Source organism: Lagopus leucura, unplaced genomic scaffold, assembly GCF_019238085.1.
Source record: "Lagopus leucura isolate 7727_CA_CO unplaced genomic scaffold, USGS_WTPT01 Super-Scaffold_73, whole genome shotgun sequence".
Taxonomy (NCBI): Eukaryota; Metazoa; Chordata; class Aves; order Galliformes; family Phasianidae; genus Lagopus; species Lagopus leucura.
Genome location: NW_024962252.1, coordinates 51,832,363 through 51,854,834, shown reverse-complemented (window position 1 = coordinate 51,854,834; position 22,472 = coordinate 51,832,363). Strand labels below are relative to the sequence as shown.

Genomic DNA, 22,472 nt, shown 5'->3' with positions numbered 1-22,472 from the left:
CGCGCCTCGCACTGCGCATGCGCGGCTGCTTCCTGCTCCCCCTCGCTACGTTAGTCAGCTCTGCGCCTGCGCGTCTGGCGCCGTCCGCGTTGGAGAGCCGCGCAGTCCGGCGCACTATTCTGGCTTGTGCGGTGCGTGTTGTGCGTCTCGGGCGCGTAGCAACGGGGAGAGCTGCGTCAGCCGCGGCTACCGGCTGGTTGGATTCTGCGCCCCCAAGATGGCGCGGTTTCCATAGCGACCGCACGATGTCTGGGCGGGGTGACTGCTGTGGTGTTCGTGCCCGTAACGGGTGGTTGGCGTTCAAATCTGATCCGAGAGGTCGTGTAGAATGACTCACAGAATCATAGAATGGCCTGGGTTGAAAAGGGCCACAATACTCATCTGGTTTCAACGCCCCTGCTATGTGCAGGGTCACCAACCACCAGAGCAGGCTGCCCAGAGCCATGTCCAGCCTGGCCTTGAATGCCTGCAGGGAAGGGGCATCCACAACCTCCTTGGGCAACCTGTTCCAGTGTGTCGCCACCCTAAAGGTCCTGACCTGACAAAGGCATTCAGAACACCGGTTTTAGAAACAAGGCTTAAAAGAAGGCCTGAGTGTGCTGTGTATGTTCAGGAACTGGGGAAAAAACAAACAAAACACAAAACCAGGGAAGATTGAAGGGACATTCTTATGGTTTTAATCTGATCTAATTATTTTTAGTGCCTAAACGAGTTTAAAAGCTGTACTTTTTTTTTTTTTTTTTTTTTTCTTCTCAATTTTTAGATTGGTGTTTGTGCAGTTGTTGTATGTTGCTCAGATTACCAATGATACCCATGGGAATAACTCTGGGGGCAAAGGCCTATGCTGTAGCAGGAATCATTAGCCCTGTGCATGCAGGTTAGGAGTTGTAGTCTTGAGGCCCTGAGGGCACAGGTGGGTTTCAGCTGCACCGATTGCAGCAGCTGTGCCCTCTGCTGCAGGCTTGTCTCTGGGGTGTGCCTCTGCTCTGTATCCCAAACCTATGTCAGACCCCATCTCCTGCTGCTTCTGACCAGCATCTCAGGATGAACCCAACCTCCTCCTCTTAGCCAGCAGAGATCCAGCAATGGGGATAACGAAGCATGAAAGAGATTTCTAAAGGTGGGTTGCAAAGTTCTCCTCAGTGGAAGTCTCCAAGAGTAATTTAGATAATTATTTTTGCCCTGCTCTGGTAGGTGTATTGATGCTGGCCTCAGGTGTAGCTTCATGGCTTTGTTCCTCCAGCCTGGTTTAATGAGCCTCCTACTGATGAGTGCAATTACACTCCGTGGTTTATTTTATTTAGTTAAAGTTTTGCTCAAAATGAAGGCTCAGATTATCCGTGCGTTCTTTGTTTGGCTTAGCTCTGTGCCTTGCTAGCTGTTGCTGTCTCTTGAGCAATACAGTTGAACGTAATTAGGCTCCATGAGCACAGGTGGAAATACTTGAACCTACTAAATGCCAGTAGTTTACAAGATTGCAAGTGGATTCATTCTGCCACGTGAGTAGAATTGTAGTGCTTGATTTAATTTTAACTAAAACCAGTATTTCTTCTAACACTCGGATGCTAAGTAGTGTTTCTGTAGTCCATATATGGTTTATCTGATAGAGTCAGTCTATAAAAAAGGGCTTTCCAGGCAAATTTCCAGACTTTTAAATAAATTAGATTCAATTTGAAACTTCAGTGCTTGTTTCTGTAATAGAGTGAACTGAGATATCTAATCCAAATAGAACTCTACCTTTTAACTTAAATCAGGTTTATTTATTGTAGGCAGACTGATTTGCTGTTTTTACTAGACCTGTAAAAACAAATTATTTTGATCTGTCTGCTTTTCTCTGTTTGCTTGTATGAATTGATTTGCCATTCAGAGCTGAGTATTTTGTTATGGAGAAAGAACTGCCTATGATACAAGCAGTGTTTTCTGTGTGAGCTCTGGGGACGTTGGGGTTAGTAGTATTTTCACATCTATGGTATCAGAAGAAGAAATTACGTGGAACTCAAAACTACTTCTCTTCCTGTGTGTGGCTTGGAGACCAAGTCTATTTTGCTGTTATCAGTCAACTTTTGTTTTCTGTTGTGCTAAGTCTCTTCTTGATGTTAGAAAGATGACTAACTTCTCTTTGATTAATTGTTGCTGGTGACAAAACTAGAGACTGCAAAAACTGTTACAACACTGGAACTCTTTGATTGCTTCTGTTTTGAGGATGCTCTTGTGTACGTACTTTAGTCTAATTTTGGTGGAGGGCAACTACTGATTTTCTTTCAGGGAAGATAAGTAAATAGCAGGAGTGCTACTCATCTCTTAAAGCAGTTTGCTTCCACACATCTTCCTTTGAAAAGGTAAGGACAGCTTTTCTTTTTCATAACTGTTCTATATGACGCTACATAAGGGAATGCATTTTTGCTTACTGAGATGGCATTGTTTTGACTGTAACGGCTTTGTGGGAATGCCACAATTGTAACTTAAAATACCATCTTTTTACATTAGCTGTTGAGGTGGGATTATTAAAATCACAAGACATAGGTCTGGTAATATATATGTATTGTATGTACCTTACAAGTTAATATATTAATACAAGGATGTGAAAATTGAATTGTTGTATGGCTATATGAAATAACACTTGAAATGGTCTTGATTAAGAATAAATGCATGCTATCTACAAAACGTAAAACAGCAGCATGTTCCAGTAACTTTTGTGATGACAATCTTTATTCCGAACCTCTTCAATCTGTGTCTTAGCTACAGGTGTAAGACATCTACTTTTGGGTAAATTAACAAAATTATCCAACTATCTCAGGTCAGTGAAGCCTTTAGCTTGAGAAGATCATTTTAACTGTACTTATTCAGTTATCTTTATTTCACTAATGCTGAAGAATCTGAAGGAAGATCAATAATACATCAATACAAAATTGCTTTGAGGGAAAGTGGCTCGCTAGCTCAAGCATTTGTAAGCTTAAAATTGTGTAAAATAAACTACTTCTTGCGAACTGTAACTAGTGTTGTGTAGGCCTTTTGATTATGTTTCAGCTGTGTACTATGTTATCTTGATTTTAAAGAAAAAAAGGCAAGGTCTTCTGAGATTACACTGTATGCATGCACGCCGCCTTCTCCTAAGATGTGACCGTGTTGGTTCTCTGCTCTCCTTTAGGGTAGACTGTCACACTTTTATCAGAAAGCTATCCTACAATCTGCCTGCTGCTAGATTTTCTTAAGTATGTTATTTAAAATAATGTGTGGGGAAGAAATGTATGAGCTTTATGCTGAGGAGGGAGAAGTATCATGCTATTTACTCACCAGGTTGCTGTTACTTTTGGTTTTACGCAGAAGGTGCTTGGTTTTGTGAGCTTGGCTGACTGTGTAAGATGGATAGATTTGATGGGTAAATATGAAAGTAGAGCATCGGTGGAGGTTTTAAGTTGTTTTTTCCTGTAATGACCCTCCTTGCATGGTAAATGCAACACGAATGCTATTAAAAAACAAATGTAGTGCAAACAGCTTCAATGTTAGAAAAGCTCTTCTTTTACACTGGTGGTGAGCTTCTCAGTCCACCTTGAATGCTTTCTGGAAATGTTTAAGGACTCAAATCTGTTGCGAGGCACAAGAATAATTCCGTTCAGAAGGGCTCCATTAATACAGGAGGTTTTAAATTATCTTTTTAAGTGCAAAAAATCTGATGGAAAGTAATGGGTACCTGAGGTTAAATCTTCACGAAGATTAAAAAAAAATAATTGCAGTACTTGCAGAACTCCTGGTTCTATGCTGGATTTCACCTTTATTCTGTGTAGCACATGATGATCTTGCCTAGCAGTGAGAGCCAGGGAGGCTTTTTGTCTGCACAGTGCTGTTAGACACAGGGCCCCTGGCACTTCTCTCTGCAGTACATCTGTTCTGCTTTTTGGTGTCAGAAGATGATCCTAGCCCCTTTTGGTTCTCTGCTGCCGGCAGGCGATTCAGTGCTTAAAAGATCTATCACTGTGAATGGAATTTGAAGAGTAGCAATAGACCAGCTGGTGTGAGAGTTTGATGGTTGCGTTATCACCGATGGACTGAGGTTGTAAGTCTTTTTGAGGAATCTTGCTGTTCCTCCTGGAGAGCGTAGCTGTGGGAATGACAGTGTGGTAAGAAGGAAGACTCCAAACTATTCCTTCCCTTGTGCCATTTAGATTTGCAGAGGCTTGAGCAGCTGTAAATACAGCTTTTCAAGAAATATGAAACATTCTGTGTGCCCTTAATTATTTCTATAGTTTTTCTTGTAAAGATGTCATTTGAAATCCATTTCCCAGTATAGACTCAAAATATGGAAGGCTTTCTCCTTTTCTGTGGGGAAGGAGTTGGTCCTTTATTAAAGAAGGGATACCAAGCAGTGACTAATGCTGTCTTTCTTAAAAGCAGATGTTGCTCTTTGTAACTGATGCACACTGGGGTGTTCTTAGGAGCTCAGTATGCCACTTCTGTATTTTCATTAAGATCACTGGAGCAGTTTTGTTTGATGTTCCCCCTACCAATGGTGGTCATGAATTTGCATGCTTATTTTGATGTTTCAGCAGGATATTCTGATGACAGTGTAAATACGCCAGCCTAAGGGCTTTCTATAAACTTCCAGGAATTCCAGTTTTTGGATGTTCTAATGGCTGTTTCACTATCCCGTATATAACACAGAGCTCCCTGAGTTTGTACTGATTGCTCTTTCAGGTTGTATTGACTTAAACAGCACCAAAGGCTCTGAGCATCAGTCAGTCAATCCTTGGTCATATCCTTGAGGAGAAAGATTAAAGCAGGTGAGGGACTTTTGAGCAGGGACCTTTGAAAACAGCATGTTGAAAAATTGCTTTTTAGGTTTGAACTGAGTAATATCCTGTGAAATTGCACTTGCTGAGGAAATAAAACATGATTATGCCTATCTCTGTCTCTTCTGTTTCCACAGGAAGCCAGTCTATTTTTCTTTTTTTTTTAACTCTTCTGTGAAATGCTTTGTCCTCTTGGTGTCTGTTGAAGAATGTTGTGAAAAAAAATATAAAACAATGGAACGCATGCTGTTTATGTTTAGAAGTTAGTACCTGCATTTTTTGCTTGTGTGACATTCTGTAGTTCAGTTGTGGCAAGCTGTATGTCAACTAATTCCCTGTGACTTCAGAAATTCATCGTCACTCATACAGCTGAAGGTTTTTCTTTTAACCTGAACACTCTCGTAATAGCTTAAAACAATGTTCCATTTGGTTGGATTCTCAGCTGAGATGTGTCAGTGAAATATCTCTAACTGCTTCAGTGAGGTTTTCCCCTTCTGCCCTAATGGAAATTCTGAGTGTATTTAGTTCACATGATGTTGGAAACACTTGACCTGTTTTCACATATGCATCTTTAGTACTTGGTGTTTTGTAAGTGGAACACACTTACATTTGCTATAATAAGCACTACACAGTAATATTAAAGCTGAATATAGTATGTTAGCTACATTGGATTCAAGAATAACTTTCTACTTTGCTACATTAAAATTTTGTTATGTTTAGGTAGGAGTTTTACAGAAATGAAGATCAAAGAATATATCCAAAATACATTTGCGAATCTGTTTTAATTTTTATAGCTCTCATATATTTGTACAGTTATATCATGTTTGGTGCAAAAATGGTTAGTGCACTGAGCTGCAAATAATACGTGTCTTAACGTTCTGGTGTTCATGTGTATTAACAAAGATAATGTCATTATTGTGTGACAAATGTCTTATCTAGGCTTAACAGAAGTCAGGTTATTGATAGAAGTGACTCTTAAAGGATCTTTCCCATCTTTCTTATAGGCTTGTGTTAATTTGTCCGCTCAGCAAGATGAGATTAGAAAGGAGGATTCATCTCAACCAGTATAACTCGTCCTGTCATGGGACCTGTGCTTAGAAACTGACTTGGGCTTCTTTACTGGTTGTTTTGCACTGTCTGAAAAACATGGAGATTCATTGCAGTGTGTTATGTTGAGGCTTTCTGAAGAATGAGGCTGTCTTAAAATCTCATTTGTATCTGAATTTGTGCATGAAAGGTCTTGAGTATAGCAAAATGTGTTCTCCAGAATGTTCACTCATACTATTGAAATCACTTAAAGAAGTGAGGAGAAGGGTTAATAAAACATTATTTTTCTCTCTAGATCCTGAAATTCCAAATCTATAAGACCAAGTGAAGCTAACCATTCTCCCAGATCCTTTGTGCTGGCTGTCAGTGAATTCTCCCTCCACCTGGTGGCAGTTGAAGCCATACCCGGGACCTTGCTGAAAGCTCTCATCCCTTTTGGAACCACTCTGCAAAGAGCAAGTTCTTTGATGTGAAAAAGTCAAGGCTGCTGTGACCTTGCTTGTTCATATTCCCTGGATAGCAGAGACACTTAAATGATGCCTTGTGTGAAGACAGCCACAGTTATTTTTTTCTTCAAGAGTGTGACGCAGCAAAACCTATCACCAATGGAGTGAGAAGACAGGCAACACTTGATAAACACTCAGATCTCTGAAGAGCCCCATTATATTCTCTAATGTAGTAGCCATTGTTCTGGATGTGGTAGACCAGTAAGTCAGGAGTTGTGAAATTTGGGGAAAATGGCCTGTGAGTTTAATCTAAACTTCCTTAAGGAATTGGAGCGAGAGGCTGTTCTGGAAGTCCTGTACCGTGACCAGATGGTGAGAAAAACAGAGGAAGAAAGAGTAAGGTACCTGCCTTTCCTCTTTTTGTGTATTGCTGTTCTTTTTCTTTCTCAGGAGTGCTTTTCTTCTTCTTTGCTGTCATTTCCCACGTATTCCTCCTTTTGTTTCTTATTAGCTAGTAAGTTTTAATTTTGTGGGAAAACCAGGAGTTAACTGGAACCTCTTGGATTTACCACACTATTGACTACTTTAAAGATGAGCAAATGCTGTTCAGGGAATAATCTACTTAGTGAACTTTACTTAACATTCATAGGCAGTTCAGCTGGTGCCTCTATTTCTTCCCCAGTGAAGGCTTTATGACATTCTTATTATCACGTTCCTACGTATGCCTGTATAGCCGTGATAATGCAGAACACATTCAGATCTATGGCTGGCTAATTTAACCTCTGTTGAGCTAGGACTGAAGTTAAAGATTGTCAAGTACCTCCTTACTGCGCTGAATCCATCTCTGCTCCTTCTCATATATAAGAGATAACAAGAGCACTGTGCTTTCTCAGTGGATGTCGGTAGGTGTCATTGGTTAGAAAAAGGATTCTGTGTAATGATTTTATGCTAACAAGTATCCCAGTTGTAGAGGATAAAGGATAATCCTTCAGTAGTTCATTTGCTTTGTATTAGGGATTGTGTAAGGATTTTCTTGCAGCTTGTACCTTGCTTTGCCACATTGCTTCCTTGTGTAAAACGTGATGTTTGTATTGCTAAGTTAGAAGGTTTTAGTCTCTTAATAAATTATAGACACATAATTGTTTGCTGTAAACAAAGTTTAAGTATACCTGAACTTGTTAAATAATTATGAAAAGTAAGTGAAGGGTTATTAAAAATCTGAATTGATTAGAAAGTCATTGACAGCTATTGGCGATGTGGCTAACAATGGAAAACAGATCTTGTCTCTTGTTGCTTGTTATGGAAACAAGGCTAATGGAAGGGGGGAGGTTTAGATGTTTAGGTCAGATGTGGTTTTTGTTTGATCTTTCAGGAGATGCATTTGTTACTATTATTTAATAGAAGATTTGATTCTTCTAATCAAGTAATCTTAATATATTAACAACTGTTGTCATAGACATTGTGCTCCCTGGAAGCATTCAAGGCCAGGCTGGATGTGGCTCTGGGCAGCCTGGTCTAGAGGTTGGTGACCCTGCACAAAGCAGGGGGGTTGAAACTAGATGAGCATTGTGGTCCTTTTCAACCCAGGCCGTTCTATAATTCTCTGATCATCAAAAGGGAGCACAGTTTAGACCAAATTTTTGTATGTGAGCATGTGATCACTTGTACACGTAACTTCAGTGCCCTGTCCTGAGTGTGTAAAGTCGATGTGAACAGAACCCCGTTTATATTAGACTGTTATTCTATCTGCAGCTTTGTGGCTGTATGTATAGTGAAAAAAATGCAGAGTCACACAGAATCACGGAGTGCACTGTGTGTATGGATGCCTTCAGACAGAGCTCACAATAAAGTCACACTTAAGGATGCATCTCCGACTGGCAGTGGCATTGTGCAACCAGGTCATCATCAGCTTGTAACTTGCACTGTTGCTTTTTTTTCCCTTCTTTCCTTTTTGACCTGAATGATTAGGAAACTGAAAATGCAGCTGCACCAGCTTCGATGGAAAGGGGCAAGAAATGTAAGCCAGGAATACCGAGAGAGGTCCTGTGCTCGCTGCCAGAAATCCCTTGGATTGCTGCTGAACAGAGGTGCGGTGTGCAATGGGTGCAGCCATCGAGTGTGCTCTGAGTGCCGCGTCTGCCTGAATCCCTCCCTTTGGAAATGCACCGTTTGTTATGCTCATGGGTAAGGAATGTTAACGGTTTGGGGAAGTTGCTGATTACACTGGTTTGGTTTACATTGGCTTTCAGTACTGGATGCTCACTGTTTTTGTGTGTTTATTGCTTTAAACAGATAATAAACCAAAGCCTTTGGCAGAAAGAATGAATGTATTGGGTGAGGACAGAAGGAGTTGATTGGAATGTTGCCCTGTACTTCATGGAGTCAGAAGTCCTTTTCTGCATTTAGCAAAATGCATTTTCAAAGTAGGCCAGAGGTGGCGTCATCTCTCTTGCAAAGATGTTAATTGCAAAAAGCGGAACAGTCTTAGTATCTAAACTCTAGATGGCACTCTAGTCAATAGATGTCCCCGAGTCAATACTGAAGTGGTGCGTCAGACTGGGTTCCGCATAGTATAGCAAATTTCTTGACGTTCTTAATCATTATTATTTTTCTTTTTCTTTTTTTAAATTTTTTTTATTTTTTGCCTCTTACTACTGAGATGAAGAACCTGGATGAATGAGTAGTGTGAAACCATGTTTTGTATGTATTTAACATCATTAACAACTTCTGCATTTTATCAGGAACTGCTTAAACACGGTCAGAACAGAGATCCAGGTTTGGTTACACTGAAATTGTTATTTATTTTGCTCTGTCACCTTGGTTTTGTTTTCCTGAAAAAGGGAAATAATCTTTTTTTTTTTTTTTACGGTATTGGTACAATTTTTATATCAAAACATTTCCTCACAGTCCCTTCTATTAATCAGAATCTTCCTAAATCAAATGGTTTAGATATATTTTCACCCTGGATTGAAAAATAAAGTAATCTCTAAGTAAAGAGAGAGTCTTGAAAGAGAGTCAACAGGTCTGCTGGTTAACATAAATCCCTGTATGAAGGGTGAGCATTTGGGTGAAATTTTACTATATGCCAACGCAAGACTAATGTACCACCTCACTCCCTCTTAAGATATCAAAATGAGGTTTAAATAATGCCTGAGAAATGTGAGAGAAGGTATTAGTCATAAACTGAATTAATTTCTAATTGCAGTTTAAAGTCATTTTCTGTGTTCTGGAAGAGACTATAAACTATCACTGAAATGGTGCTCTCTGAATCCTCAGTTTATTTTGCAATTTACACACAAGATAGATAAATCAACCCCTCCTGTATTTAGTACAAAACAGTTGCTCAATTTTGATGTTTCACTGTCTGTGCTTAATGCTATGAATGCTAAAAAATAGAGGCTTACAAACAACTGTATGTATCCCTGTCCAGATTTGTCCCCCTTCCCCACTTTCTCTTTTTATTTAAATTAGTTTCCAGCTATTTGGTGGTTATATAGTGGATATAGTATCTAGATAGCAGTTAATTACCAAAGTGCCTTGTTATAGTACTGTGCATCCTTAATTTTTTCATAAGCTTGTCCCGATATTTAATGGTCAGAATGAGAAAGTGTTGCCTAAATGGATTAAAATATATTCTGACTTTTTATGAGGAAGTTTTATATTTTGTCTTGTTGATACAGAGGGATTCTACTGTGAATTTTGCATTATAGTAAAAAAAAAAAAATACAGAATTTACATTCCATCTTATTTAATTGTGGTGCAAAGTTCATTCAAACAGTCAGTCTCCTTCAGTTACCTCCAGTGAGCCTTGCATCAAGGCTGCAAATCTTAGAGAACACAGCTGTGTTTTAAGTACTAGTCAGCACTGTCTGCTTATTCTGGTGAGAGGAAGAACGATGGCTAAGAAGTGGAAGTGCTGATTTTCAAATCCTGAGCGGCCATAATTTTAAATCTTGGGTACCACAAGAGTAATAAGTAAAGTAATAGAACAGTTCAGCAGCTTCAAAATTGATGTATCTCATAGAAGTGACTGAAAATGCCAAGTCAGGTAGTGCTTGCACTGGGGTCACGAGGGCTGAATCCATGCTGTGCCACCTTCCTTCTACATGTACCTAGAGAGTACAGTACGGCGTGGAAAATGGTTGATCCAGGGATTTTGTTTCCTGGCTTTCATGAACGTCAGTATAGCTCTTGTGTTTAGAGATTCATGCTTTTCTACACAGGCAAGCCTCTACATCCATTTACTGTCTTTATACTGGCTGCCAGTTTCAAGGAAGTTTGGCAGAGTGGATGGTAATACAGATCTTAATTTCAGAGAAGGAAAATTAACTACTGGGTAGAAAATAAAGTTCACCAGTACTTGCTGAGGAAACTTTTTCAGTGGAGCTTCATAATATACATCCCAAAATCCACGTGGACCTGAGATGTATGATATGTCCTAACATCTTGAAAGACATTTAGATGAGAATTTGTATCCAGAGGGTTCTCAGTTAAATATATTTTTTTAACCTTTTTAATAATGGATGGGTTCATATTGCAGACTTTGTCTAATTTAGTTGGAAACTACAAAATACAGGAGTCAAATCTTCTGAAATTCTGCTCTTGACAGCTATTTTATCTGACACAATTTTGTATACGTTAATCATTACCTTTCTAATACTGTGATCCACATACCTGTGAATCACACTGCCGTCACTGATATTAGTCTCCTCAAAATGAAGAGAAATGAGCCACAAATCCCATCCTTCCATTATAGAAGTGAAGGAAGACTGTTTTCTCTCCTGCTTCAGGATTGTTGAATTCGGTGTGTACTTCCTAGTAACTATCCCAAGTTGTGCTCAGCAGCATATCCTGTCATAGATCCTTTTTCCCCATCTTACAAGGCTGTACAAGTGCCTGCAGCTGTATTGCATATAGTTCGTATAAGCTGGAATGGACCTAGGATTCCCAGTTTCAGAGCAGAATTGATTGCTTTTGGTGAGTTGTTCTACGAAGCAAAAATGAGGAGAATAAGAAAGAAAAGTCATTACTTTGCAAATCCACAGCAAAGTCAGTCGCTGTGAGCAGTCATGAAGTCTTAGTTTTCTGGTAGGATTAAGAAGGACCGTTGAATTGCTTAAGTGGTTATTAAACAGTTAGAGAAATGCACTTTTTGGAAAATGTTGCTTCAAATGTCTTTTTCTTGTTTTTCAGAGATGTGAAAGTAAAGGCTGGTGAATGGTTCTTTGAGGAACGAGCAAAGAAATATCCAGATGAAGGTAACCACTAGAACAAGCCATGCTGTGCAATCTGTAGTCCTCATCTAAGTGGAACACAGAATGTAGGCTACCACTGTATTTACTGCTTCAGACGGGTGGACGATCTCTCAAGCATTATCTTGCCTTGTTTGTCTATACGCTAAATGAAGCATAAACACAAGCTAGCAGGAAATGCTGGAGAGTACAATTTATTTTGTGTGAGTAATGAAAATAAGATTATTGACCATACCAATTTGAATTGATGAGCACGTAAGGCTACTAAGAAATACAATGACACATGAAATAAACCTGAACCTGTTAAAGTCTGTGTGCAGGAAAGAAATGATCTTGCATCCATTGTTTAAGTTAGATCTTTGATTATTTTCACTAAGTTCCATTCCATCATTCCTTGAAAGTTTGAAATAAAGAAAAATGTGTAGCTATAAACCAACAAAGGACTGAAAGCACCAGCTGTTTCTTTACTTTCAGCCAGCTGTGCGATTGCCTTCTGTTCAGTCTTTTCAGTGTGATTAAAAATACCAAGCATTAAAAGAAATCACAGAGGATGTGGATGGATTGCCCTGTGGCAAATGTGATTCACAAACCAAGGGGCTGTTGGTCTTCATTTTTCACCCACAGTGACTAATAAGGTGGAAAGGATTTCCTTCATCTTTCCTTGAAGCTCCTCTTGAGATGTGTTGGTGTTTCCCTTTGTGCCTGACTGTTCTTTCATGTTACAGTTTCTTTTCCAGTATTGTATCTTATCTAGGTTATCCCTACCTAGATAAGAATAGCTGGTAAAAAGGAAAGTGCTGGACCTTGAATATCTGTTGCTAGACCTGATTTGAAAGAAATGGATAAATGGAAGAATATAATCAGGCAAATTTTGAGTAGTATTCACCAAAGAGCAGTTTTGGGAAATTGATCTGTGGTGTCTGTTAAGACAATTAAAACAAACAAAAAATTGATTCCATTTTAGCTAAGACAATTTCTGATTTTAAAGTATTGGTTGACCAGTTGTTTAAAGCACAGTTGTATTCTGTGTCCATTACTAATAATTTTCCCTCATATTCTCTTCAGAAAGTCTGTAGTTGGTAATTTTAACAATCAGTTGGGAAATCGTGTATTTTCCTCAGAAATAAACCTGACTTTGCAAGATACTGGATGTCCTCACCTTGCACTGTCAGAGCTTTGTGGGTGCTTTGAAGCATTTTGCTTAGTTAGCCTAACAGTGATGTTGTTGAAGTTACAAAATTCTAAGGACGTACACGAGGTAAGCCTGTAGGGCACAGTAAATTTTGTTTGCTTCCTTTGATTAGACCAGCTGCTGTAGTGAAACGAGTTAACAAATGGAAAACTTTCCAACAGCTGCTTAGTTATGTATCCTTCAAGCCTTGAGAGACAGTGCCCCCTTTTGGTTGGATGGTTAAACACGAGTGAAGCATTCTGATTCAACTGAGTTTGTTACAGTGAATTTCTCAGTGAATGTTGCAGAATAATGTATATTAAAAAAAAAAAGTTGTATCTGAACTGCTTTCCGTTAATTTTGTGTAACTTCTACCTAAAAATCATGTTTTTGTGAAAGTGATAGATTGCTTTCACTGACCAGTCAGTTAAAAATCTAAGGAATCATTTAATGTTACAACGAATCCAGATACTACTTATTAATAATAGAGCATTAAATCTGGAGTTCTGATTGAAATTTGTAACATCAGTAAGTTGGTTATTGTTCCTACCACCACCAGAATGTGTTACTTACCTGTGAGGAATGTAATTATGTTTTCAGCAAAGCATGGGTCACATGATACTGTTCTGCATTGCTATTATTAGGAATGATTAATGATTAAAACCACTCCAGCAGTGGTCGTTGCATGCATTTAGCCATTCTTTCTGTTTATGATTGCTCAGGAGCAAACTGCATTTCTGTGAGCCTTCACTGTTTGTGCCTGGTGGAGCTCTTGCTCCTTGCTGTTCTTAACATCATGGGGCTGCTTATCTGAGGAATGTGACATGGTTGCTATTTCCCCGTGAGGGGAAAAGGCTTTTGTCATCCAGTTCTGTAGTAGGAAGGGTGAAAGGAATTATCCTAAGATGGAAGAAATTGTAGGAACCATGTGCCCACTCTTGCAGTGTATCTTCAGCTTTTACCTGATGCTTGCATGCTATGGTTTAGTTATGTTCTTATGCACCATCAACCTCCTCGGGAGGTTGAGGACGCTTGGCGAGTTGAAGATGCCCATTGGCATCCTTATGTGATTGTCCTCAGGGTTTGCAAAGAGCATCTCTGAGTGCATCACCTGAAAAAGGAGAAAAGCTGAAATTGCAATTAAAATTTGTGTTATAGAAGAGATTTGTGTGTTGCCTTGGGTATATGTTGATTTATGAGATGGGGATTGATTGAATTGTGTGCATTTGCATGTACACAAACTCCTGTAAATACAGGCTATTTCCTGAAAATAAACTGACTTATAGGAAGTGCAATGTAGTCATTAATAACTGCAGATGTTGCTAAGTGACTTTTTTTTCTCCTTCACAGGCAGGCATGAAACAGCTGGTGCAAAGCTCTTGAAATCTTATCAGAAACTGAGGTAATGCTCATGAAAGGAGAAATGTTCTGAGGGCGCTAAGACTTTGCATAGGAAATAGAGCTGATTTATAACACATGATATCACTTTTCTTTAAATTATTATAAAGAACAAATTTGAAGTACAAATGATAAAAATACAGGGAAAAAAATGCACAGTCCTATCTCTTGGCAAGCCATAGGAAGGGTCTCAAGTTCACAAAAAGAGTACTGTTTTTTAGAGTATTAGTTTCTTATTGATTGGAAATGAAGGAATGTGTAGGATTTTTGTTAGATTTAAGTCAGATTTAAGTATTTATTTATTTACAGACCAGGGCTATTTACAACAGATGAAATGGCTGTAGTGCTGTAAAAAGGCCTCAAACAGCCCAGGACACAGGCAAGGAAGTATTCTAGTATTGTAAATAAAGATAACTGCTTTCTGAAAACATATCTGAAAGAAAAATGGGGTGTGTAGCACAGGAATTGCATTTCAAAGCTTGGAACTCAGACTGCAGTGCTGCCAGCCAAAAAGAAGTCTAGAAAATCTATCCTGAATTGTATATTTCCTATGGTATTAACTTGTCTGTTCTGCCTAGAAGGGCTCACGATTGATGAGAAAGAAAGGCAGACTTAATTCAGTCTTTCTTTGTAAGAATTCTTATAAAGTCTTTCTTTATAAATTCTTATTAAAAAAAAAAAAGTCTGTTATGCAGTGGAACCTATATCTTCAGATTTTACAGGAAAGGCAGATAATAAAGATACTGAGCATGTATTTAGCTTACTTTTCAATGCATTAGCATGAGATATTAATTTTTGCACTGTTTTTTGTCTCTTAACTTTCTAGTAAAATTTCTGTTGTACCTCCAACTCCACCTCCTTACACTGAATCCACAGCAGGAAGTAATGCTAAGGTAAACATACACATGTGCAAAATATACATAGATATTCATGCATCTCTCATGCTTCCATTCATATGTAGTGGCCAGCTAAAGAAATGCAGTAGGCAGTGATAAAGGCTGTGACATCATACTGCCATGTAAATGTTCTCTTATGTTATGTTGTTGTTTTTTTTTTCCCCCCTCATGCTGCGTTGGTAGTAGAAGAAAGGTTCGAGTCTATCATGCGAGATGTTTTCAATTCAATTCCAGTTTTTGAGGGAAGTGATTAACCTCCTCTACTTCGTGTTTGCATATGGAGTACTGTATCTGAGTTTTGGGTACTTCACTGAAGAAAAGATGTTGATCAACTGGGAACATGTTTGGCAGGGAGGCACCAAGAAAGCTCAAGCACTTGTCCTGTAGGCAAAAGCTGCTGGACCAGAGCTTGTTCAGCCTGGGGCGGACATGGCTGTAGTGGATCCTGCAGTGGTCTCTTTATCACTTGTTGGGGGTTAGCAAGGTAACAAAGCTGGGCTTTTCTCAGCAGTACATAGCAGGAGGAGGAAATGTGTAACAGCAAATAGTTTGTGCTTGCTTTCTTACAGTTGAACTTTTCCATTTGCAGGAACTTGGACAGTCTAAAAGTTTTAATAAATCTGTGGAAAACTTGTTTTTGTCTCTCACAACACACATAAAGAGTAAGTAGCTTTCACTGCTTTGTATTCTAGGATAACATTGTTGAGCATTTCAATTTTTTTGTCCAAATTGTTGGCCATGAGGCAGTTACAAACAAAGGATATGGACTGCTTGCCTTTTGCTAAGACTGAGCCAATCAGAAAAATAAAGCACTAAGCTATGTTACCAACCAAGAATGATTTCTTATAAAGATGTAAGAAGACTGCATAAAGTTATTTTTAAGTTTACTGGATGTTCAAACCTTTAACTCCATTCATATATGCTGCTTGCTGTTCTTTAGGGTGCAGACTATGTATGTACGTCTATGCAATGGGGGCAGCCTGTCTTTGTGATGAAGATATTAATGGCATCAATGACCAGAGGAAAAATACCTCTGAGTTTTGTGGAGATTACAGGAGCTTGCAGATTTGCATGTGTTTGAATCGACCTTAGTATTTTCCACTAACTTCATTTTTGACAACTCAAATATAAGATTAGATCTCGATAAATTTGGCTTTAATATCTTTCTACTTTTCCTCCTAACTCTTATCTTAGCTGTTGTGTGCCATTTCCTCTTCCATCCATCAAAAAGGCCTGTTCTGTTTTCCATAACTATACAAATTTAATGTTGTATCTACGTGAGTACATACTAAAGCTATGCAAGATACAGTATCTTTCTTCTGAACAAAAGTTTGGCTCAGGGTGCAGTGGGGTGCTTTGTCACTGGAAGCGTGTGGCTAAGGCAGCAGTAAGTTGAATGAATAAATGTATCCTGCTTTCTGTTAGTTTACAGCCTGTTTGTATCCCACAGTTACTGTACTGCAGTCCAAAACCCTATCAGGACCACAGCAAGTTATTTGAATAGTTCACTTCTACTGAAAGGAAGGTCCTGCGCCCCCACATCTTTCATCTGTTGTGTATCTGACCTCGTGCTGCCGTTGCTTAACCTGAATTAGTCAGTGTTTCTGGACCTTTCTGAAAGCCAGTTAAAAGAGCAGACCACTAACCTAGACAAAATGAGTACTTCTCTGCTGTTTTGTTGAGTTAAATTGTCTGAAGTTAGGGTTTATAAGATGGAGCCCACACAACAGAAGGTGCCAGACCCATGAGGCCTGGGGTTAGGGAGGGAAGAGCAGCAGTTACAGAGTGGGGGGTGGCAGCAGGTTGTTAGGTCAGCTCAGCTGTATCTGAAACCCTGAAACTCAATTGATGTCATCTTCAGTTAGGGTAAGATCCTTTTAATTTGTGAGAAAATAACAGGCTGTTAGAGTTTCTGTATGTTTTAATAGAGGGAAGGACTTGGGCTCTCTGACTGAAGAAGCTAGCTTTTTCATACAGTGTGGCACTCACTAAAACCTGATACTGTGCTCATAAATGCTTTCAGTTACTTGTGTCTAAAATTAGCTCTATCATACTTAGATAGAAATGTCTTGGATTGCAGAGGTTTTTATACACCTAGCTCTTATGTATTGCTGTAAATAAACCTGGAGAACTTAGTTCTGAATCTGCCTCTGATTCTGTCACCGTAGCCAATGTTTGTGTATGTCTGAGAGCAATATGAACAAAGGATTAGCATGTGCAGCTCAATGCCTCTGTTGCACAGTCTGCTCATGATGATGTTACCTCCCTGTTTTGGCATGGTTTGGCAGCAACAGAAGGTTATAATCTAATGGTTGATGCTGGTTGTGGTTTTACTTGCAGTGCAAAAGTGGGTACAAATGCCAAAGGAGAAACAGACCTGAAAAATAAAGATGCTTTTCTTTCCCCCTGATAACCTGTTTCTTAACATGTTCATTTTAAGAGAGTGTGAGGAAAGCTTTTGTTCAACTACTTAGATTGTATTTCCCCTTGAATCTCTCACTCCAGTCTCTTTTATGTCTCTGTTCCCACTGTGTATCAAAAAACCTGATTTCACTTACAGTTGGGGATCACTTCATTGAGCTTGCTTATAAATACAGCACATGATCCCTTAATGGTGCATGGAGTACAATAAATATCTGACAACTAATTGCTGCTAAGAACAAAAGTAATCCAAAGTGGCTTTAAAAATCTCACTTAAGAGTGCCATTATTTTTGAGTACGATATTGACATACTGTTTGCTGTCTGAGGTTCCTCCTCAGAGATTTGTGCTATGGGAGGAACATTTATTTCTTGAGAATGAAGTAGATGTGATAGCTGTGTCATGTACCACTTCAAAGTTATTAATTCTTTATGAGAAACTAGCTAGGATTTATGACAAAGTGTCTGCTGCTATGCCTACTGATTTTAATCTCCAGAAAGTACTAATGACTGCTGCCCTTCCCTGTAAATGAAGTTCTGACTATACTCTGAGGAATAAGAAACAAAAAGCGGTGCACTAAACGTCCAATTGTCCTGTAGATTTATTTGACAGTACAGTAGATATAGTTGAATTAGCACTTATAAGTATTGTTATTGAAGTCAACAAGGGCTACTTCTCACCTTGATAAGTAAATGTGATTTGGGATCAGAGTATGTAATCTCTGTTGTTCATGTTTTGAACAAATTTCTAAATATTTTTCAGTGCCTCTGCTTTCTAATTTCCATTATCGAGTTTGCTACGTGTTGTTATAGTGACCTTACTTTTATCCTGAACCAACATAAATACTTCACAAATCAAATGGTATATAGGAACTGTAGTAGCTCTTTCTGTTAGAAGACTGTATTTATTAGCATGAAACAATTTCTTGTAGCAGCTGTGATGAAAGGAAACGAAGACTGTAATTTCTGGTTAAATAGCAGGAAAGATTCAGGCAGGCAAATGATAATTGGACAAAATGAGTTGAGTACATGCCATCCCATTTGTTTCTCATTAAGAGTTCTGTAGCAAAACTCTAGGATAAAATTTTGAAAGTGATGTTCTTTGTCTTTAAATCTAAAAGGTTGCCAGCAGTACTTATTTGTTCTAGAGACTTCTTTTTCTATTCATTTCAGAGATCTCCAAGTCCCAGAATGATATGGCTGACAGAAGTCTGCTAACGACAGATTATGGACATAACGTGGAAAGAAGGAAGCAGAGGAGGAGCCAGTCTGACACTGCCATCAACATTACAAGCAGGGTATCCAAATTGTTACACACAAACTCTAGCTGCAAGAGCTGTTTCAGGAGTAGAATTCAAGAATCGTGACTTGCATGCTGGGAATTTACTTTTATTTATGAGCAGGGCTTCAGCTAATGTTCACTAACTGTGGCCAGAGCTCTGATTCCTCACGTGATTTTTGACTGAGTCTCCACACTTGGTCTCAGCCCGGATCTGAAATGTTAACTAGGATTTTACAAAGACCATCACATGGGGAGAGGATGGGTCGCTTTTCTCTCGGGTGCTCACAGCCTGTGTTGGGGCTAATTGTCATCTGCTCTATGGGACTGTTAGACTGTGCAGAAGTTCTCTGTTTCTTGTCCAGGGTTGCCTCATCCCAGGTGGAGAATCTGGCATTTACCTTTATTAACATGCCAGAAAGTACTTTCATTTTTCAGAGAATTAATTGAATTTTTTCCCCCCTTTAGAGTATGCATGTTTCTCCTAGGAATGACCAGGAAATAATAGATGTAGCTGCCCTTTTGATTACGTAGGGTATAAGACTGGGGCACCACTTTGGTCTAAAGAGCAAGATCTGTTTCTCATGTAAGGTTTCCATATTTGTGGTATGGTCTCAGCTTGATTCCTTTAGATTAATATTGAAAGAGATTACAGTTAAATTCAATAATAGAAGAAAAAAATAATGCAATCTCAACTACTATCAGCAAGCCTGAAGACTGAATTTAGGAAGTTAATTGAATAGCATTTTCTATGGCCTCCCATTATCAGCTCTTTAAGTTCGTCAGATAAATCTAAGTTCTTTTTTAGAGATAGATAAATAGAATTAAGTTCTATTATACTTAACTCACAGAAAAAAACAAGCAGGCTTTGGAAGCTGTTTGTGGTGTGTTTGTACCTGTTTGTACTGCTCTTGTGACAGTAGATGTGTGCTGCTGCAGAGTTAGGGCTGGATGCGAGTCTTGCTTATGATCTGATGCTAAGCTTAGGCACTGGTATTTATTTTGCATTGTCAGTCATTTATTTTTCACTTAACAGAGAAGTCTTTACAATTCAAGCAGAAGCTAAAATGCAGCATGAAGCAGTTTGCTTTGGTTAGGGAATGAAATTGGTGTTTCAGATTTTTAAAAACCAGGCAAAAATCTCACTGCTGAGAAATACTTTGTTTTCAGGTTTTCTTTTTTAGTCTATATATCCTGGCTACATTTTCTGTCTTTTTCCTTCTTGCAAGGAAACTTAATGAATTCTTACATTCATCTGTAAGGTGCAGCAGTTATTACACATAACAATTTCTGTGTGTTATAATAACAGCATACTGCTTTGGATTTTCTACATCCTGTTTTTTCAGAAGTAGTCTCAACATGTTAACTGTCTCTGGCTGTTCTCATCCTTTCATGCTTTCTGCTGGTGGTGCAGGAGAGTTTCCTAGGCTTGTTAAATGTATACAGTCTTTTTTTCATGCCGATAAATCCTTATCATTTCATTGATTCAGTCACACTATCGTCTTGCTAGTCTTTTGGATAATCCTTGTCATACAGTTGTTTTCTTAGATTCTAACTCTAAAATTTCTCAGCTCAATCTCTTTTGAACCATGAGTGCCCTTTTCATAGGTTTTATTGTTCAGGGGTAATGCTGTGTCACAGTGAGCCATATACGCCAGTCTTCCTGCCCTTCGTTCTATGAAGTCTATTATTATTTGGAACAGGGGTGGCTGAAAGTAAATCTCAAGGTGTTCTGCTACTACATTTCTTTATTTTCTACCAATTATCAGGGTTTTTGTGGGAAGAGTGAGAAAGTGAATGGTCTTAAAATCAAGAAAAACTTGGATCTTTTTTTCTGTAATCAAAGCTAAATAAGAATTTGTCAGTCTGGTTCTATTTTCAGGTTTCTTTCAACCTACATTCATTCTTGCATAAATAGACATGGGCATGTGTCATGCATTTTACAAAATACTATTTTCATTTTCCTGGAGGCTAGATTTTTTTTTTTTTCTTCCAAAATTACTGTTTTGTTAAAGTTTAGTAGGGCCTTTTATTGATATATTACTACTTCTGCTATGTTATTTGCAGACTGTGATTAGCAATTACTGTGGTAGTGAACTACAGCTTAGCTGGCGGCGTGTTGATTTTAAAGAATGATGGATGTAATGAATGTACTGCTAGCTGAAATGGGCATGTTGTAAGTCAACATTTAAATGAAGTTGCTACATTTATCTTGGAAGTGTGCCATCTGTGTGACATTGATCAATGTGAGTTGTAGATATTTACTTAATTTTTGTGTGATACCATTCTGAAGGAACTGAGGCTTTTCTCTTTATTAAAAAAAAAAAAAAAACAAAAAAAACAAAAAAAAACAAAAAAAACAAGTAAAACCCAAAATAAATTTTTGAATCTCTTACAGAAGAAAAGTACACCCAGTCTTCAAGATCTCTTCTATGGGGCTCAAAATGATAATGACATTCTTACCAAAAGGAATTGCAAGCAAGAGGAAGACATAACAACCAGTCCCACAAGTGATGCTGTTTTCTGTGATGGCAGGAAACATGTAAGTTTAAGCGTGAAGCACAACAGAACAGCTACCACGTGGAGATCAATGTAAAAGCTAAGATATTGATTTATATTACAGAATGTATGAATTTTACTTGAGTTTCTTTCTGATAAAATGCTTTTGGCAAGGTCATTGTAGAAACACTGAACTATTCACAGCACAAGCCCAATAAAATTAATAACAGATAATTGGTAGATGGGTATAGCCATTAATAGTGAATGACTAATATATCAGGTTCCTCTGAGTCTTGCAAATTCAGCTAACATTCTTTCCGTTTTGTGTTAGTGTTGAGATCCTGAACGTGATTCTTTCTAGACTAGTAGCCACCTTCTTTTTCTTATTACTTCATTTAACAGAAGGCTTTTGTTATTCTGCAAGAGGTGTGGTAATGCAAATGCCAGTGGAAATTCAAATGTCAGAACTTTGGTGAATGAAGAGAAAGCTGGCAGTTAAGGAAGTCAGGGGAACAGGTGATAGGCTTAGAGGATGTTACTGAAACTTCTCTGGTGGATGGCATTTTGAATACTGAAAATTACAGAGAAGGAAGCTAGTTGTAAATGAATTCAGTCCATCCTTTAAAGTCTCTGTGATTAACCTTGGCTGCTAATTTCTATGTATTAGTGATGAGGTCAATCAGGGTGAAGTGTCCAAAGAATCCGTGACTGATCTTGTAAAGAAGAGAACTAAAATGGCTCTTGAGGAATCAAAATGAAAGCAGCCTGCTCACTTCACAGGGGATAAAAAAACAAGGATTTGGACTCTCTCTTCCTATTTACCGAGCTGTGGAGGCTGAGGTGTTGCACTGGCAAATGAACAGTGCTTTTGGGGGACACTTGTGATTCTGCTGGCAGCCGTTTGAACTAGGCTATAGACAACCACAGCCCAGTTTTAATAGTAAAGTTCCTCTTATGGGTAAATGTTTGTTGTTAATGACTACTGCATGAAAATATGTCTTCCAAAACACAGTATGATATTATTTCCAGTCATGCCAGCAGGAGTGTAGTGCATAGCTCATTGCTAAATCCTAGTTTACAAAGCAAAAGTATGAGTGATATCTACACTGATTGAATATATATAAAACATGATTTCTGATCAAGTGGGAGATGAATGTAATGGCATTCAATCCAAATATCATTCATCAGAATAGCTGTCCAGGTTTTAAGAATATGAGGGCCTGTGGAATAAATTTTGGGTTATGTGTGCAGAACTTCTAATAAGATACATAAGATGGA

The 22,472-nt window shown here is 38.5% G+C and overlaps 1 protein-coding gene across 8 annotated transcripts in view; it reads left to right on the top strand.

The window, feature by feature from the left end:
• The first annotated feature begins 38 nt into the window (after positions 1–38).
• The window catches only part of SYTL3 (synaptotagmin like 3), a 32,848-nt gene continuing 10,414 nt past the window's right edge, over positions 39–22,472 (top strand). For 4 of the 8 annotated variants that reach the window (XM_042875951.1, XM_042875997.1, XM_042876013.1 and 1 more), the window contains exons 1-9: positions 1,820–2,339; positions 6,130–6,681; positions 8,249–8,464; positions 11,474–11,538; positions 14,054–14,105; positions 14,928–14,994; positions 15,587–15,659; positions 18,590–18,714; positions 21,094–21,237. In XM_042875951.1, coding sequence (XP_042731885.1) covers positions 6,572–6,681; positions 8,249–8,464; positions 11,474–11,538; positions 14,054–14,105; positions 14,928–14,994; positions 15,587–15,659; positions 18,590–18,714; positions 21,094–21,237 — 852 coding nt within the window. In that variant the 5' untranslated portion in view covers positions 1,820–2,339; positions 6,130–6,571. Of the gene's footprint in view, positions 132–981; positions 1,121–1,819; positions 2,340–4,692; positions 4,779–6,129; positions 6,682–8,248; positions 8,465–11,473; positions 11,539–14,053; positions 14,106–14,927; positions 14,995–15,586; positions 15,660–18,589; positions 18,715–21,093; positions 21,238–22,472 lie in introns of those variants that run through there. The other 4 variants (XM_042875967.1, XM_042875959.1, XM_042875987.1 and 1 more) reach the window with 4 other exon arrangements.